This window comes from Acomys russatus, chromosome X (assembly GCF_903995435.1).
Source record: "Acomys russatus chromosome X, mAcoRus1.1, whole genome shotgun sequence".
In the NCBI taxonomy this organism is placed as follows: Eukaryota; Metazoa; Chordata; class Mammalia; order Rodentia; family Muridae; genus Acomys; species Acomys russatus.
The window spans coordinates 103071548-103091374 of NC_067169.1; the positions used below are offsets into that span (position 1 = coordinate 103071548).

General features: G+C 39.9%; 1 protein-coding gene across 1 annotated transcript; it reads right to left on the minus strand.

Moving 5' to 3' along the window:
- Window positions 1-5246: 5246 nt before the first annotated feature.
- LOC127185442 (fibrous sheath-interacting protein 2-like) lies at window positions 5247-19444 on the minus strand. The gene is given in 19 exon segments (XM_051141901.1): window positions 5247-5380; window positions 5625-5696; window positions 6483-6551; window positions 7137-7232; window positions 8175-8234; window positions 8716-8787; window positions 9500-9571; window positions 10423-10491; window positions 11164-11235; window positions 11468-11536; window positions 12241-12312; window positions 14470-14587; window positions 15039-15149; window positions 15971-16112; window positions 17006-17145; window positions 17465-17554; window positions 18022-18183; window positions 18814-18939; window positions 19297-19444. Coding segments are annotated over 19 exon segments (1845 nt in total). The 5' UTR covers window positions 19396-19444.
- Window positions 19445-19827: the final 383 nt, after the last annotated feature.

Consider the following 19827-nt stretch of genomic DNA (forward strand, 5'->3'; position numbering starts at 1 on the left):
CGAGGAATTGGAAAGTCCCCAAGCCTATATCCTAACCAATCAGCTTAAAATGCTTTTTATAGCCACCTGGATACGAAGTATTTGCAACAAAATAAATTCTTCTTGTGCTTAGCTGGTCAAAATGATGTAATGCTGCCCTACCTTTGCTTCCCACCTGGTTACCTGGTTGTTATGGTTTTTCTTCTAAAAGGCCTGCCTTAAAGACAGACCAACATCATAGTTTGGCTCCCAAGTCTACTGTATCCCTGGCCATGGCCAGTCTTGTGGTATTATGTTTAATAAACCATCAATAACTCATTGAGATTAGTGCTCGAGTGGTTTGTGTGGCAATTTGTGTACTACAGCAGAACACTGGCTGTTGTTCATACTAAAAGCCAATGCATTTAAGAACTAATTTGAAGTGCATATGTATGTAAAACCCATGTTTTCTTTGGCTTATACTATATGTATTTCTACTTGGAGAATGAAAAGGTAAATATGATTAATTTATAATCTAATATGAAATAATTGTGACTGGGGATACTGGTGGCATGAGACCCCGGATTTGATTCACAATCATATGAAATAAAATAAAATAAAGTAAAATAAAATAACAGATGACTGCCGGGCGAGGTGGCACACACCTTTAATCCCAGCACTTGGGAGGCAGAGGCAGGTGGATCGCTGTGAGTTCGAGGCCAGCCTGGTCTACAAAGTGAGTCCAGGACAGCCAGGGCTACACAGAGAAACCCTGTCTCAAAAAACTAAAAAACTAAAAAAATTAAAAAAGAAAACAACAACAACAACAAAAACAAGAGATGACTGTCGTCATCAGTGTGGAAGTTACCCAACTGAACAGAGAAAACAACTGCATGTGCTTCTCAAACAGAGCTAACTAGAAGAGAGACTTCTGTAGAGAGAAACATTCAATATATAGAACATGACTCTCCAACTCACCCAAGAACTCTGGGTAAATGTGTAAATGTGTAAGAAGATAAGTTCAACAGAGCAAACTTTTTTTTTTTTTTTTTTTTTTTGTGCTGACATGTGAGCATAAACCACCAAGACTAAATTTCTTGACACCCCTCGGATAGGAGAAACAAGTTGGAAAACAGTATATTCTGTTGTGAGAAAAATATTCTTGCTATCTGGGCAGTGGTGATGAATGTCTTTAATCCCAGCACTCGGGAGGCAGAGGCAAGTGGATCTCTGTGAGTTCCAGGCCACCCGGGGCTACAAAAGTAACCCTGTCTTGAAAAAAAATTCTTGCTAATTTGCAAGACAGGTGAAATATTTGTGTCATCTGATGTGCTCACGTTGTCTAATATAGCTCAAAGATTTTTTAAAAGTGGTCTAAGCTAGTTTATTGACTTTGTGTTAACATTACATATAGTATTGCTTGTTATCCAAGTTATATCAGGGGAGACACTTTTTTTCTGGCTCCATATTAAGGCTATTAAAAAGCCTGATAGATGAACTTTAGACTACTTCAAAGCAGTTGTTGGAAGAACCCTGCTATTTGAGGTTGCAGTCCTCCCGGTCGGTCTGGATAGCCATTCTGAGCTCGGTGTTATGTGCAGGACTCCCTCTCCCCAGCAGGGCCTCCGGCTTTCTGCCTGACTCCATCTGGAAAGTGTCTTTAGACATGGATGCCCCTAAGCACATTTGATATAAGACCCTTGACACAGGTCCCTGCTAGCTCTCACATATCAGATATCTTGCATATCAGATATTTACGTTAGGATTCATACCAGTGGCAAAATGACAGTTATGAAGTAGCACTGAAAGTAATTTTATGGTCGGGGCTCACCACAACATGAGGGACTGGATTAAAGGGTCAAAGCCTTAGGAAGGTTAAAAAAAAAACCGCCTCAGAGGCCATCTGTTGCCTCCACAGGGTTCACTGTGAATATCTGCTATCTACTTCCCAAGATGGCTGAGCACCAGTGTCAAAGGGGACAGATGAGACAATATAGCTATCTCTGCACTCTGTCAGCAGGAGAAGAGAAGCAATTGATGGTTAATTGGCTGTTTCCTCTGCAGGGCACAGCATGTGTCTTAAATTTCTTGTACCCACCAGTGAGCAACCCTATAACCTCAGGCGAACACTCAAGTTCCTTCAGGTCATCACTATTAAGAATCCTGGCAGGTTGGGCCTAGGGTCCAGGCCTGGAATTCCAGCTACTTGGGGGAGGCTGAGCATGCCTGAACAACTTAAGGCTCTGACTTAATGTAAAAAGTAAAGCCAGTTTCTAGGACCCTCTAGGTCCTTCTATTTCCCCATCTCCTATATTTTTCTTACCTAGAGTCTCAGTAGGATGTCCTCATATCTATCCCACTCTCCTGGTAAGTGACGATGCTTGTGGGATGTGCCTTTTGGGCTAGTGCCCAATTATAAGTGAATATATACCATGTGAGTCTTTCTGCTTCTGGGCTAACTCACTCAATATGATCATTTCTAGTCCCATCCATTTGTCCACAAATTTTGGGATTTCCCGGTTTTTAATAGCTGAGTAGTATTCCATAGTGTAAATGTACCACAGTTTCTTTATCCCCTCTTCAACTGAGGGGCATTTAGGCTGTTTCCAGGTTCTGGCTATTATGAGTAAGGCTGCTAGGAACATGGTTGAGCATATGTCCTTGTTGTGTGGTGGAGCATTTTCTGGATATATTCCAAGGAGTGGAATAATGGACAGGACATTCTCCACAGTTATGTGGAGAGCAGGGACTGACTCTGACATGAACTCTGGTGCCCCATATTTGACCACCTCCCCTTGGGGGGGCCTGGTGGCACTCAAAGAAAGAATAAGCAGGCTACCAAGATGAGACTTGTTAGCCTATGACCATATAGTGAGGAGGTCCCCCTCGGTCATAGACCTAGGGGAGGGGAATAGGGTGAAAGCAGGAGGGAGGGAGGGATGGGAGGATACAAGTGATGGGATAACAATTGAGTTGTAATCTGAATAAATTAATAAAATTAAAATAAAAATTAAAAAATAAGTAAAGCCGGGGTTGTGTAGATCAGTTTTCCTTGTATACACAAGACCCTAGAGTCAAGCTTCAGTACAACCAAAAGAAAAAAGGAGGCAAATATAGTACCCAAATTCAGATCTGCCCAACTAAGTTCAAAGTCAAGGCTCACTGCTTTTGTCAGCTCGCAGACTGTTAGTGGTTTTCCTCACAGATTCAGCAGACATGAGTGTCGGCACGCAGACGTAGCCCAACCCCAGTACTAGAATTCACAGATGCTATGAAGAGAGCTTTTTTAAATTGCCATTTAATGAATGAATTATTTACATTAGTTTTGACCACGATTTCATAAATCACTTGCTCTGTTTACGTGTGTTTCGAAAAGACACATCTGCCTCTCGCCTTGGACCATCGTGAAGAGATTTTCTGGGAATGTGCATTGCTTGGTCAGAATGAGATGAAACAGGAACTGACACTCTTTTGTTCCCTGGGGTGAAGAAAAGGCATCATTTATTATAAAAATAGCAAACAGTCCTCCTTGCTTGGAATCCAGAATGTCTACACTACCAAATGTAAGGAGGTATTATTTACAGAAGGTAAGGCAGAACCTCCAAAGACAACTCCACAACTTTCTAAATTCTTCTTTCTATTAAATTCCATAGACCCACCATTTCCCCTAGGCTCCCGGACCTCTAGTCCTAACTTTATTTGGAAGCCTCAATTATACTCACTGTCCTTGCAGCCCACCAGAATGAGCAATTTCACACTTTACTCAGTAAGCAAGAGGAATGAATGGCTCGGGGATTTGCAGTGGAAGAATCATATGTTCAAAACTGCCTCTCAGGAAGTTTATATTCACAGTGACATGTAGGATCAGCTCAGATGAAGACCTGGGGACTAGGGTCTAATTATTCCAAGAGTGAAGAGCAGAGTGGCAAAAGCAGAAAAGAACTGGGGTTATGAGTGTTTAGGATCAGAATGTGAAATAGAAGCAATAGGCAAAAAGTGAGTTAGGCTTTATGCTTGGGCAAGAATAGAAGAAATGGAGAAACAGGGCTTGGGTTCACAGGAAGGTGATACATTTAGTTTCCTGCATAGTAGATTTTAGGGTCCTGATAGCCATCTAGGTGGTGATGTCTGTCCTAGTATTCTTCGTGTGTGTGTGTGTGTGTGTGTGTGTGTGTGTGTGTGTGTGTGTGTGTGTGTGTGTGTGTTGTATGTGTGTGTGTGTGTGCATGTGTAATATGCTTGGGAAAGTTTTGTAGAAACTAGCAGAGGCTTGTCTAACCTATAGGCCAGACCTCAGGTGATAAAAGATAGGCTTCATTTATGTTATGTTTGTGAGAGAAGCCGAGCAGTAGAGGGTGGAAAGCATCTTGGGAGACTTTTCTTCATCAAAACTCCCAAAACACAGTGTATTATGTGAAGAACTTGGCCTATCTGTATCGGGCAGATAAAGCAAAGACCCTAACTTCATTATACTTTACAAATCCCCAAAGTGCCTATTAACCTAACCACTGCTTAGAAATATGAGTGGCACTGATACCACTGAATCTTAAGCTTCTTGTAGCAAAGAAAGCAGGAACTTTATAATGATTTAAAAAACACGAAACTAGTTATTTAACTGAAAAAAAAAACATTATGACTATTGTTTATTTTCTTACCTTTGTCATGTGAATGCTGTGTCTTTATAGCTTCTTTATCATACTGTATGGTATAACAATCGAGAGAAAATAGTAACTAATCTTCTAAAAAGGCCTGTTCATGCACCCTACAGCAATCTAGCACAGTATGCTCCTTAATCCTCCCCTCTTTACTTAGCACCATTCTCAATGCCAATGTATAATACCAGTGTTCTTCTGCGTGTCTTACAGAGGTACCTAGGTCTAACTAGTTCAAAGTGATGCTTTATGCATAACTCACTCCCCCCGCCCTTGCTGTCTCTGAGACAGGGTTTCTCTGTGTTAGCCTTGGCTGTCCTGGCTCCTTCCCCACATGGAGAATGATCTGTCCATTGGTTATAGCTGAACAGGGGGTATATTGCTTGCAATGTTCTTGGTTGGTGCATCAATTTGTGCAGGACCCCTGGGTCCAGATCTTCTGACCTTGATAGTCTCATTGTGGAGCTCCTCACAACCCCTCCCCCACTAAAGTTCATGGAATATTAAGCATGAAGCTGACTCTGCGTACGTTGTCATGGAGAGGGTTAAGACCCGCCCAGAACTCCACAATTACTGGATAGACAGTATCAAGTCAAGGGGCTATCCCATACAAACAAAAACGAGATAAATTAACCATCAGTGTGAAACATATGTGACACAACTTTCTACCTTTTGCTCTGCTGTAATTTGTACATCCCTCTGGTCAGGTGGTATCATTGTTGATGTCTTAATAAAAAACTTGTCATTATTTTGAGGATGATAGCTTGATCCTAAAGTAGACCAAAAGATAATTTTATATTTTTGGAAGTGTATTGACTTATAATTGAAGTAGAATACGTTGCATATGATCAAATGTATAAATTTCTTCAGTTTTGATATATTAAACTCATGAAATAAACACTAGAACCAATAAGTATTTCCATCACAACAAAGTTCTCTTATGCTCTTTCGACTCATACCTCTCCCTACCCAGCATTCCCACAAATGAATTTTGAACCATAAAATTTCAATTACGTTTGGATTCCAGAGATTCTTGAGATGATTTCTGGTCAGCGAAACTTGTTTTCTTTACGTATTGTGGAGGTCCTTTAAAAAAAGATATTTATTTTTTAATAATGGTCATGGCAAAAGATAAAATGACAAATATCAAAAATGGCAACTGATTACAATTACAAATCAGGCTTTTAGACCAAGGAGAGCAGAGACTAGTTCTCAGCTTCAGAAATAGATGTGTATAGGTATTTCTGCTGCCAGTGACATGACTTGCACTGAATGTCTCAAAAGTTCAGAAAGCCAAGATCCGTGAGCACATTGGCAGGGCTCTTGGTCCTCCTTAGGGTCATAGGGCCAGAGGCTTCAAAGACTTTAGTAGGTCCTCCATTCAGTACTAAGGAAGGACAGTTATGTGAGTGGAACAAAGGACAGAGACGATAACCCTCTTCCCCTCTTCCGTGCAGACACAGCTATAGACCAACTTGGTAGGTGGCAGCATCATAGATGGCAGCCCCAGAGGCATAGACTGAAGAACTGCCTCTGGATCACATTAAGAATAGAAAGGAACAGAGGTATGTTAGGAGTCCGAGACTTGGGAAATGCACTGTTCTGAATTGGACTTGGACAGCTGTGAACTGGAAAAAAGTGGTCTAGTCTGTTTGGGGGAGTGTGGAGAGAGCAACACCAACGGAAGATTAGGGCATCTAATCCAGGGGCACAGGGACTTTGACACTGTTCAAAAGCATTTACCCAACTAACACCATGCAATTGAATTAAGACAGAGAATTTCCTTTACTATTATAAGCAGAAGAGATCAGATCTTCACCAAATCTAGTATTCTCCCACATTGCTAATTTATAATAATAAAAATTCAATTACTTATTGCTTCCATAAGTTGTTGAAATGATTGGTCTTCAGCGAAACTTGTTTTCTTTATGCTTTGTGGAGCTGTTTAAACAAAATCGAAAGGCTTTTTAATTTTTACAGTCAAAGTGACAAAATAACAAACATTCAAAGGATGACCAACTGTTACTGTTGGACTTTTCAAGAGAGACTCTAGGTCTTAAAAACACTAAGCTAGAGGACAGGATTGAGAAAGCACTAAGCAGAGGTCTTGGTATTGCTAAGTTCATATTGCCACAGGCTTTAGAAGCATCAGTAGATCCTCTGACAGCACTGTGTACATTTTCCAGGTGGACCAAAAAGAGATGGAGGTAAAACCTCCCTGGGAAACAGAGCCAAAAGGCAAGGGGTGGAACTAATATTGGCACCAGTCTCTGTTCTGCACTGGGCTGGGAGAGTTGTCTACTGGGGAAAGTGGCATAGCATGCTCATGAGAATATGGGAAGAGAGGCACCAATTAAGTAAGCAGGGCCCCAATCCAGTGGATGACAGAGAGGGCACAACCATTGGTAAGCATTGCCCCAATTCCATCATTTGATGAAAGAGGCCAGAGGTCTTTTTTACATTATTAGCAGAAGAGCTCATTACCAAATCACAGTATACTCACTAATTACTAATTTGTAATAATACATTTTCAATTACGTTTTGGTTTGACGGGTTCATAAAACACTTTCTGATCTGAAACACTTCTTTTTCTTATGCTTGAATGAGTCGCTAAAAAAAAAAATGAAAAGAAAAACAATTGGGTTAACAGAGTTGCCAGCACGAGGAAAGAGAAGACATTAAAGGACCACTGATTGTTACTTCCTTGGGCTTTTCTAAAATGACTAGTGGAGCAAGACTGAGGAACACTATATTGTTGAAGAAATGTATGTAGTAGATAAACGTCTCTGTTTCTAGTGATAAAAATTCCACTGTAGCTAAAATATGGGCAGGGCTAAAAGAACACAGTGGTGTTGGACAGTGGTGGCCCACGCCTTTATTCCCAGCACTCAGAAGGCAGAGGCAGGCAGATCTCTAATTTAGAGGCCAGTCTGGTCTACAGAGTGAGTTCCAGGACAGCCAAGGCTACACACAGACCAAAAAAACAAAAAACAAAACCAAAACCAACCAACCAAACAAACAAAAACCCACAAAACCACATACACACATACAAAACTAAACAAAAACAAAAACAAAAAAACCAAGACAAAACAAAAGGTCCCTTGATTCTTCTTGATATATTGGGCCACAGCTTCAGGGACATCAGTATATCTTCTCTTCAGCAATATGTAAGATAGTTTTCCAGCTAAAACAAGGACTCAGGGAAACCCTCCCTGAAAAGTGCAGGTGCTGAGAAAGGGGTGACAGTAGAGGCACACACTGAAGATCTGACCCTGGATCTTGTTGGAGACAGAAAAGAACAAAGACAAACCACAGTAATGGGAGCAGTGCCTTGCACTGGCCTTGGAGAGTTGTCATCTGCAAAAATGTCAGCTGTCATATCTAGCAGTGTGAAGAGAGCAGCACTAATAGACTAATACAAAGGACCACAAAACTGGTGACACCTTTCAAAAGCACTATATGAGAAATGCCATTTCATGGATGAGACTAGAAGATATTTAGGCAGAAGAGACCATTACCAACCATGAATTAATGAATTTATAATAATATTTCAATTACGTTTTGGTTCGTCTTCCGTCAGTTTCCGGTCAGTGAAACTTGTTCTCTTAGTATCTGGATAAAGATCTTAAAGAAAAAAAAAAGACATCAATTTCACAAATGGAAATGATAAAACAACCAATACTAAGATGACAATGGTTTGACTATTACTCCCTTGGGTTTTGCCAAAAGGACTAGGGAACATGAATGGATATATATATGCACATGGCGTTAACAGCAGCAGAGGCTAAGAGGTTAAAGGACTGGGTGAAAATGTTTAGTGGCAAGTTCAGTAGCGTGGAGTACAGGGAAGGCAGGAAATCATTGTTCTAAATTGAGTTGGAGAGTTGTGTTCAGGAAATGTAGTCTGCCCCACTCCGAGAATGTGGAAAGAGCAACACCAATTGGGTCATTAGGGACTGTAACCCAGAGGGCGACGGAGAGGGTAGCAGAGCAGTAACCATTTCCAAGTCTACAAGAGGATTATTTGCATCGTGTGCAGTAAAGATCAACACCAAATCCAGTAGTCCCATAAATTGCTAATTTCTAAGGAGAAAATTGTAATCACATTTTGCTTTTAGAAGGTCTTCAATGAATTTCTCGTCAGCAAAACTTGTTCTTTTGGGGGTTGCTGGACCATCTAGGAAAAAAAATAGACATCCCTTTTTAACAATGGAATTGACAAACTGATACAATGATATTACTTTAACATGACAATTTACTACTTGTCAGCTGGGGTTTTCCAAAAAGGCCAGGAGGAGAATGGGAGTGAGGGAACACTCTCCTGCTACAGAAAGTATATGTGATGAATAACATTTCTATAGCCAAGGAAAGGTAGACCTGAGAATGTACGTTAGCAGAAGGCTTGGTCCTCTAAGGTTCCCAGGGCCAGAGGTTTCAGAACCATTACCAGAGCCCCCATTCAACACTCTGGAAGGGGAGTTCTCAAAGTAAAATAAAGCATTTAGGCACAAAACCTAGATAGGAGGCAGAACTGGTGATGAAGGAGTTAGGTAGCAGCACAGATGGGCTGCATGTTTATCTCGATGCTCTCATTGGTAATAGGAAAGGGCAGAGATGGGTTAAGCAGTGGGAGATGCAGGAAAGTTGGGGTTTTGAACTGGACTTGGAACTACAAAAAGAGGGAGTGTAGAAAGAATACGGTGATTGAGGAATTATGGTGTCCAGCACAGAGGGCCGTGGAGATGGTAACATTGATCATAAGCGTTGCCAAAACTACATCATCTGACAGAGGAGGATAGAGGATTTTTTTCTCTTTGTTTAACAGAAGAGACTCTCAGACTCTATATTCCCACTAATTTACTAGCTTTCAATCATAACATTTTAATTACATTTTTGTTCAGTAAGTTCATAAAACAATGGCTCCTCAGCAAAACTTGTTTTCTTCATGCTGGAATGGTAATCTTTAAAAGAAAGAACAGACATTTATTTTTAATAGTGGAAGTGACAGAATAAAATGTTCAATATTACAATCATGACTACTACTCAGTTGAGATTTTCTGAAAAGACAAGGGAAGTAAAAGTGAGAGAGAGAACACTCTACTGTTGCATAAACATATGTTGCAATTAAACCATTTCTATTGTATGTGATGTGACAAGTTAGCAAAGGCACAAGTTTCAGGTATGTTAAAGGATAGTTTTCTAGGCAGGTGTGCTCAACCTTCCAGTATCATGTCACGTTGCTGTCATCTGCAGTATCCATACTGGAGAAATGTGGAATTGTGTTGCAAACAATAACACACAAAAAACTTCTCATGTTTTAAGGAAGCTTATGTTTTGTTTTTTAAGCTTATCATTTTGTATTGGGCAGTGTTTGGAGCTATCCCTGGCCACAGGCTGGATGCATCTGAGTAGATGAATGGGATCTAAGCTAAAACATCCTTGGCAGGCAGAGCTGCTGACCAAGGCATGGTTGCCGCAGAGGCATGGGCTGAAGTTCTGCCTCAGAATCACACTGGCAACAGAGAAGTAACAGAGCCAATCCAGTAGCAAGGACTATTGGGAACATAGGGTTATAAATGGGGCTTGGAGAGTTGTCAGCCACAAGGTGAGACCTATTTTACTAGGTCAGCACCAAGTGAACAATTAGGGAGTCTAACTCAGACAGCAACAGGGATGGTGACACTGTTACCCCTAATACCCCATTTTGCATGAGGATAGAGACTTTTCTGCATTATAATCAGAAAAGATGAATACATTACCAAATCCAGAATTCCCACAAATTACTAATTTCTAATGATAAAATTGCAATTACATTTAGGTTCCGAAAGTTCTTCATATGTCTGCTCAGATAAACTCGATCTCCTTGTATCTATTGGAGAGACTTAAAGAAGAGGGAGCCAATTAACAGTGGAGAAGAATAAATGTCAACGTGACAATGTTAACCAGACAGCAACTACTAAATTGGGCCTTTCCAAAAGAATCAGGGGAGCATTCTACAATGCAGAAATGTACATGACAAATATGTCTGCTGCCAATGGCATATGCTACTGGCTGTGTCAGAGGCTCAAAGACAAAGGGAGGTGCGGAGTGAGAAAGCGCATTGGCAGTGGTCCTGGTCCTTAAGTTCACAGGGACACAGGCTTCAGATGCATCTGGAGAACTCTGCTGAGTACTCTGGAAAGATGGCTCTCTGGGTGAAGGAAAGTCATCAGAGGTAGAGGGCGGCCGTCACCGCGCATGCGCTAAAGAGCTGCTTCAGATTCCCATTGAAATAGAACAGTAGAGACAGTTCAGTCGTGGGAGTGGTGAGAAACTTGGGGTTCTGAATTGAGTTTGAAGATTTCTTGGTTGCCAAAAAAAGTGGTATACCCCTGCTCTGGGAGTGTGGAGAACATCACTAACTGAGTAGTTAAGGCAGTGGGGGCAGTGGACAAGGAGACACTGCCTAAGTGTTAACCCTAAGGCACCAACTGATAGAAAGGGATGGAGGATTTCTGCATTAGGCATGGTACTCCCACAAATCATTAATTTCCAGTCATAAGATTTTAATTACATTTTCTTTCCAGATGTTCATAAAATGAAGATTCCTCTTCGTCAAAACTGGCTTTTGTCGTTTGTGAAATAGCTTGAAGAAAAAGAGAGAGTTGTTTTAATAATGGACATGGCATACCTAGAAAATCTCAACTATCAAAAGGATCACTAACTACTACCCGGCTGTGCATGTCTACAAGGACCAGACAAACAAGAGTGGGTATCCCTTCATAGGTGGGGACAGTGGGCTCATCCGTATGCTAAGCAGGAGGGATCACTACCAAGCATCATAAATGACTACATTCCAATCACAACACAATAGTTACATTTTGATTCTCTTGATTCTTGTAACAGTCTCTGTTCAGAGATACTTGTTCGAATACTTGATGTAGATGCTATAGAAAAGAGAGAGAGCGTTTATTTTTAACATTGGTAAAGACAAAATGGTTAATAGCAAATATTAAAGATAAGTCCTATTTAATTGTGCCTTCCCAAAAGAACCAGGGGAGCAATAGTGAGGAGAACTGTGCTACTGCGTAAATGTATGTGGTGAATTAAATATGTCTGCTGCCAATGGCATATGCTACTGGCTGTGTCAGAGGCTCAAAGACAAAGGGAGGTGCGGAGTGAGAAAGCGCATTGGCAGTGGTCCTGGTCCTTAAGTTCACAGGGACACAGGCTTCAGATGCATCTGGAGAACTCTGCTGAGCACTCTGGAAAGATGGCTCTCTGGGTGAAGGAAAGTCATCAGAGGTAGAGGGCGGCCGTCACCGCGCATGCGCTAAAGAGCTGCTTCAGATTCCCATTGGAAATAGAACAGTAGAGACAGTTCAGTTGTGAGAGTGGTGAGAAACTTGGGGCTCTGAATTGAGTTTGGAGATTTCTTGGTTGCCAAAAAAGTGGTATACCCCTGCTCTGGGAGTGTGGAAAGAATATGCCTAGGTAGTGATGATGGTGACAACTGTTCATGGGTGTTACCCACAAGACCCCATTTAATGGGAAAGGATATAGGCCTTTTCTGCATTGTAAGCAGAAGTGAACATTACCAGATCCAATATTCCTACTAATTAATAATTTCCAATCATTGCATTTCAGTTACGTTTTTGTTCCACATGTTCTTGAGACGTTTTCTGCTCGATGACACTTGATCTCTTTTGGGTTGTTGAAGAAGCTTTGGGGAAAAAAGACATTATTTTTAACGGTAAAGTTGACAAAATGATGAAATGTCAACTATTAAAACGACAACTATTCCTCAGTGGTGCTTTCTCAAAAGGCCCAAGATAACAACAATGCAGAAAACTCTGGTGCTGTACAGATTTATGTGGCCAACAAAATATATCTGTTCCCAGTGGCATGATATATTACTATAGGTCTCAAAGGTCCAAGACTAAAGGGAGGAGATTATTAAGAAAGCACAGTGGCACTGGCCTGGATCCTCAGGATCCCCTAGATGCACCATTTTGTCTCTTTTGAGGGGATTTGAGGTGCTATCACATACAACATGCACACAAACTCTTTCTGCTAGAAGCAGCCACCAGCAGTTCTGAACAGAGGGAGCAATGCCACTAATGTAGTCCAGCATCTGAGGAAGAAAGCTACACTTTGTTACTGAATTGCATTAGGAGCTTTTAAATGACTCTTTTGTAAAAAATAGCACTCCTAAGTCCAATTTGTGCTGCCCACATACACTACCCCTAGTAAAAGTGAAGGTAGAAATAAAATGTTAAAATGGTAGATACATCTGGAGCAAAGAGTAAACTTTGGAAAGGCAGTAGTAAATACTTGTTGGAGGGAAAGTGATAAATGGCCAGGCATGGTGTTGCACGCCTCTCATCCCAGCACTCTGGATGTAGAGCTGGAAGCTAGCCTAATCGACACAGTGGCTTTTAGGCCAGCTAAGGCTACATTAGTCAGACCATGCCTCAAAAAAAAAAAAAAAAAAAAAAAAAAAAAAAAAAGACAATAAATGACAGTTGAGGAAAAAAAAAAACCAGTCCCTAGTCCATCCATCTATATTTCTCTAATGGTTTGCTGACATCTTAAATGTGTATTGTCCTGTTCTCTAGTTTCTTTTCCGACTAATCCCATCTTTTCAACCTTTGTCTTACACGCAAATTCTTTATAAAATATTACTCTTTCCACAGACAACTTTAAATTTCGAGTCTTCCTTTTCCTCATTTGTTTTTTCCTAATATCCCCTCACTTCATCTCATCCTCTTTTGCACTGTGCTTGCACAGATCCCTTTCTCCATCTCTTCCTTTTATTCCCTTCTTTTATCTCTTCTTTCAGTATTCTAGTTCTTTCTGTTTGGCATAATTTTTCTTTTCCTTTTTTTGGAGAGAGGGTGTATATAGACCAGGCTGGCCTCAAACTCAGAGATCTGCCTGTTCCTACCCCCAGGGTGTTGGGATTAACAGTGTGTGCTACCATGCCTGGCTTCTATTTGATATATTTTTTAAAGTACTTTATCATTTGACATGTATCTTTTCTTTTGAAATCCTCTGTATCTGGATCGTACCTTTTATTACTTAAAAAAACTGTTCTAGCTCTTTAACTTTGTAGGATTGAAGTCTCTTGGATATACCCTGCACACCTTCTGAGTGTGTTGGAAATTTTTCCTTGCTAATTCTTTTCAAAGCCCTCTCTCATAATCACAATCCTTTTTACACTTTTCTTATTAGCTCCTCCTTCTTTGCCTGTCTCCCTTTACTCCTTTTCTACCCTTCCTATCTATTTTCTTTGTTGTCTTCACTCTCGCCACTCCCCCAATCATATCTACTAATGCTGGATTCTATTGATTTTCTGTCTTCTCTCCTTGTCTTCATTATTTCTTTTTGTAACAGCTTTGTCTACTAGGTGCTTCTCTTTTTCAAGATTTTTTTGTCCTTTTTTTCCTATTCCTTGTTTTGTACATTTTAATTCTCTCTCGATATTTGTCTATTATCCCTTTATCTAATTTATGTGATATTTTTGCTTAATGCTTGTTTTATCAAACTTTTCACTTTTTAATATTTTCTTACTGCCTGTCCCAACTTCTCTCACTTGCTTTCCTTCATTTCTTATGTATGTGTACATTATGTCTCCTCTTGCTGGCTGATTTTTAAACTTTCTATGTATTTAATTGCTAGGTGTGTGTGTGTGTGTGTGTGTTGTGTACACTTTTAATTGGATTTTTAACTGGAAAGTGCCTCACATAGTGCCTGGAACAGGTATTGTGGGCTCCTAGTACTTCCTTGTACAAGGGCTTTTTTTAAGTCATGTGAGCATAATATTTAACATATTGCTTTTCAGCTTCCACTTATCTGTCTTTTATTTTCTCTCTCTCACCTGTTTCAGATTGCCTTCTGCTTTGAGAGACACTTGATCCCCGCCTTTCTTCTCTATTATTTTTCTTTTGCAGTTTTTCTAGATGGTAGGCAATCCTTTTCTGTAGCATTACTTGTTTCTATAAAATATTAAAAATATGTTAAATGTTTCAAATTTAAATAGAGACTTGTCAGTAAAAATACAATACAGATTATTTCAAATATGATGAGCTAGACCTTTATTCCTGTCTGGAGATGTTTAACTTTGCAATGAATTTGAAGAAAGGTAGGAAGAGGTAACTGTAACTCAGCCTGAAATTGTGTGCACAATTGTGCATGTGTGCACGCTTTCTTACCAGCTGGAAATTAAAGCTAGGGTCTTGTGCATGCTAAGCTCTCCCTTTACTCCTAAGCTAAAGCATATTTTCATAACAACTCAATCTAATTTAATTTTCTGGGGACTTTTTAAATTATAGATTTGGGCTAGAATGGGTCTCTTCATCAATACTTCAGAAAATTCATACTTTAAAATATAAAAATGTGGCAAAAAGCCTTTCTTGAAAGAGTCCAGGTCCAGCAAAAGTTGACTACCTTTTGGTTAATTTCTTCTCTAATTTTCCGTCGATGTTCTTCAACATTTGTTTCTCTCCTAACTTCTTCTCCGATCTTTGAAAGAAGTGTCATCTCCTTTAGCTGCCATTCCTAGGACAAATGCCATTATAGTTAGCATATGCCTAATATTAAATGCATTCTCTCTTTCTTCAACCAATACACAAATTAGATCAAATCAATGGCCTCATTTCATTTGGGTTGATGACAAAGCAAATCTTGCACTGGGTTTTGCTTTTTTATTTTTAATTTTTATTTTTTTTATTAATTTATTCTTGTTACATCTCAATGTTTATCCCATCCCTTGTATCCTCCCATTCTTCCCCGCCCCCGCATTTCCCATTATTCCCCTCCCCTATGACTGTTCCTGAGGGGGATTGCCTCTCCCTGTATATACTCATAGGGTATCAAGTCTCTTCTTGGCAACCTGCTGTTGCACTGGGTTTTGAATGTGCTTATCTGACATTCATTGGGAACGTCCTGGTGGATGCAACGGAATGGAAAAGAAATGACGTTGTTTTGTTATTGCAAGCATGAATCCAGCACAAACATGACATTAAAGATAAATCTCAAAATATATTGGGTGTTGTTTTCTGAACTTGGGGAGGATGTCACATGTAACCTGATGCTCATAAAGGTATTCTGACAGAGGAATGAAACAAATAGGCATGTCAAAACTCAAGTGGAGATCCAAAGGATAAATTTATAGCATGAGTTATCTTCTAATTTCACATACTTTCTGGGGATTGAACTCAGGTCATCAGGTTTGTATAGAAAGTGCCTTTACCCATGAATCTGTCTGGATGACCTACCTGCTTCTCTAAATTGAAATAAGCACACATATGGTCACCCGTTAAAACTCTACAATTAAGACAACCATGCAAGTTTCCCATGCAAAATTTATTGATCCTCACCTGTTCAACTTGTTTGTGTTGACTCAGTTTATTTTTAACATTGTCCCAATGTTGTCTGTCTTCTTCCTTCAACTGTAGTGTATTCCGTCTTCCCAAGGTGTTTTCAATTTTGTTTAGTTCTTTGTTAATCATGTTTAAATATCTAAGTAAAAGTGAAATAAATGAGTGTAATGTGAATATTTTCTTCAGGATGCCCATCACTCTGAAACTGTGGTATATCAACATGCATTATGATATAGTGTGAGATGAACACATGGACTATGGGAGCCAGATAATGAACAAATGACTTTCAATTAAAATAAAGTGCTTAAAAAAAAAAAACCCTATAGTTCCTCCCTTTATCTTCTAAGGCCAAGGCTTGATCTCTACGTGGTAATGTGTGCTTAGTAGCTGAAGGAAGCTAGGCAGTTGGTAGAGGAAAGTCATGTTTACATTAGCATCTGCTAAAGTGCTAATTTGTTCATTGTGGCTTTAAAATACTTTAAACTTATGTTTAAAATGTCTTAAAATACTCTCTCTTCCTCTGGTACCAGTCCTAGCTTTTATAAGAACACTGATATTTTGAACTTCTTCTACAACAGTTTGACTTACCTTTTGAACTGGTGGCTCCAATTTCTCAGGTAGAAACTTACCCTCCTCTTCCGAATCAATGTTCCCAATCCCTGTACCTCTCGATGTACCATATATAAGTACATGCATATGTATATATAAAATTATGTATATGGATGTTTTGCCTGCATGTAAATCTGTACTGTGGAGTCCAGAAAATGGCATCAGATCCTTTAGAACTGGAGCTATGGAGGGTTGTGACCCACCATGTGGGTGCTGGGAATGAGATCCCAGTCCACTGGAAGAGTAGACAGTACTCTTAGTTACTGAGCCATTTCTTCAGCCTGCCTTGATGTACCCTTTTTGTTCTCCATGTTGAAAACTCTGGGGGACTTAAATGTATCTAGCACCTTTATTATTTCTCATTTTTTGCTGTTGTGGGTGTCTATAATGTGCCCATGAAATATGCATGAACTCTGATGCTACCTGAGTTTTAGCAATCGGTCTTGATGTGGGCTAGCTTTTTTCCCTTCTTGTAGCAACCACTGCTGAAACTCAGCAGCGGCAGCTTCGTCACAGGCTCGTTTCTCTTCGTTCAGTTTGTTTACTTGTCTTTCAATCATTTTCTGAAAGAAAACAATTGTTGGATATTATATACTTGCCAGAAATAAACATATTTATGCTTTCATATATTTTCTTAAAATTTAAGCTTAAGTAAATGTCCTGAGTTTTAGAAACTGCTAATTCTGTTAACAGATTTTTAGGTTTTGTGAGACCCCCTTCCCACAAGTAAATTTTTATGTAAATATCAAATGGGATCTCTTTTACAAATTCTTTATATAGGTTGCATTCCTGGGATATTTTAAGGAAATATGCAAAGGGCCTAACTTTTCACAGAATTTTCTTATAGGTCCCAAATAAAACAGACTTAATTGTTTAACTTACTTGTTCTCTTATATAATTTTGTTCAAAGTCGATTTTCAAAGTGGTAAGATATTGTCTATATTTATTCAGCTCTTTTAAGGAACATATGACCTACAAATCCAAAAATTAAAAATGTTACTATAAAGTTTTAAAAATTATAACACGTATAAAAGAGAGGATACGAACATTCTTTCTAGTAACATGTTTAGGATCAAGTGTGAGAATGCATTTTGTAGCAATTTTGTAGTTTCTCTAGACAGTTGAACCACCAGAAAATTTCTAAATCTCATATCACTAATAGAGTACCAAGTTAAAATGACTTCTAGAGACATGAGGAAAAGAAATGTGTCCATAGTATTTACATACCAAAAAATGCTTTGGTAATTTTCTTTTTCTATCATTCAAAAATTGTCAACTAGAAAGTAGTTTTTAACAAGAAAGAACAGCCACCCGATACTAAACATTTTATTGACTTTCTTCTGTGATATCTGCTGGTGGTCAACTAGGAACTGATACCGGTATCAAAGCACTTAGCAAGTGTTTAGATTTTTACTGATCAGAAGTAGCCCTGAACGCACTTTATTATTTCCCGTGATGTATCCTCCTTTTTTTAGATTCTTGAGAATGTCTTTTCGTTTGAAGTATGATTTTAAGTGTGGATCATGAAGACTTTTGTAGGTGGTTTCCATGAGTTTACAGTATGGGTCATTAAGGTTAAAACCAAAAGAAGGCTGGTAAAGCTGCAAAAAGAAAGATGTGACATGATTGCAAATGCAAAATTTATTTAAATCACAGTTTAAAACATTAGTTTATTTAAATACCTAGAATGTGCATTGAAATGAAATATATAAGCAGAAACTGAAGGGGGAGAATGGAATGGGCTAATCTGGGTAAACAAATTGCCTTTCAACTTCCCTCTCTTCTCCCAGTCTAATTTTTACATTAAAAGTACATTGAATATTGTTTATGGGCCCTGTGCTGGATCTACTTATAACTTCAACCTCGGTCAAATTCCTGTATACACAGGTCAGGATAGACTGTCAGAAAAGAGGAGAGTACATGGTGGGTTTCGGGAGCCAGATGGACCAAGACACAGAAACAGAAGCCAGCATGTTGCATATGGGTAGGCCTGAAAACTCCAATTTGTCAAGTTGATGCTATGGTTGGTGGATGTCTGGACAGAGTGATTGTAGCTCCTCCTGGGGGATTTCTATCATTAAAATGAGTTTAAGGACATGAAAACATTGCAGCTCATTTAATTCTATTTGTGTTAAACTGAAGGTGACGCACAAAGTGTAATCAGCAAATGTTTCAAATATAACAGCTAAAAAACCGGTAAATCCCTTAAACACTGTTAAAACACAGTTTACCTTTTCACTTATATTTGTCGTGTAGAATATATTAGTACTTCCGGGGATAACGGGCAGTTTGGCCCCAAGAGGCAAATCCAACAGACCAGATGGTCCAATCTTTAAAACGACAGGCTTCTGTTTCTTCTATGTGAAAGAAAAGGGAGACTTTTGTCTTTTCTACTTGGAAGTGTTCATTTAGTTTACATAAGTTGCCTCACACTTAAACTAGACAGCGCGACCAGGGTTGCTTGGCACTTGGATGGAAGGAACTACCTGAATCCGAACCAAGAAGGCCTTGCCTCCCCACTTCCTAAGCCACCACCCTAATTCTGACCACGGCCAAAGATGATCAGCCAGTGGCACATTGAACGACCTGTTTAAAAAAATCTTCCCTGTTCCCGCCCCCCAGTACAGAATCTAGCCCCAGGATTCCACCTCCTGGCCTGAAACCTGCCCTGGGCAAGAAAGAGGAGCAATGAATAAGCATGGGCCACCACTCACAGAAGTACAGGTGCCTTGTTTCGTTTTTAGGTCGTCAGAAGCCCCATTGGCGGCAGCAGCTTCTGCAGCCTTTAAACAGCTGTTTAAGTACAAGTCCATGGCTACCCGTCAGCCCCCAGGAGGGGGGGCTGGGGTAGCGGACCAGTCTCCCTTCCTGCAACGGACTCCTCCGGCGTCCCAAGTAAGACTGAGCCAAGGCCTTAGACACCTAGGTAACAGGACCTCAAGACCACATACGTCACAATGCTGCTTTGCTGGCGTCCTCAGTAGGCGCCCTCAATATGCGTCCTCAAGGCCACGCCCAATGGGTGTCGCTCCCAAGATACGTCACACCAGCAGAGGTCTCCCTAATAGAAGTTTCCATAACGGATGTGGCTCCAACAGACTTCACTTCAAGAGTTGTTGATTTCTAAAGATGTTGCCTCAACAGACACTATCTCAACAGACATTCATGAACTGTCCCAACAGAATTTGTTCCAATTGATGTCGCACCAGTGGACATCATCCCAATGGATGTCGCGGTAGTAGATG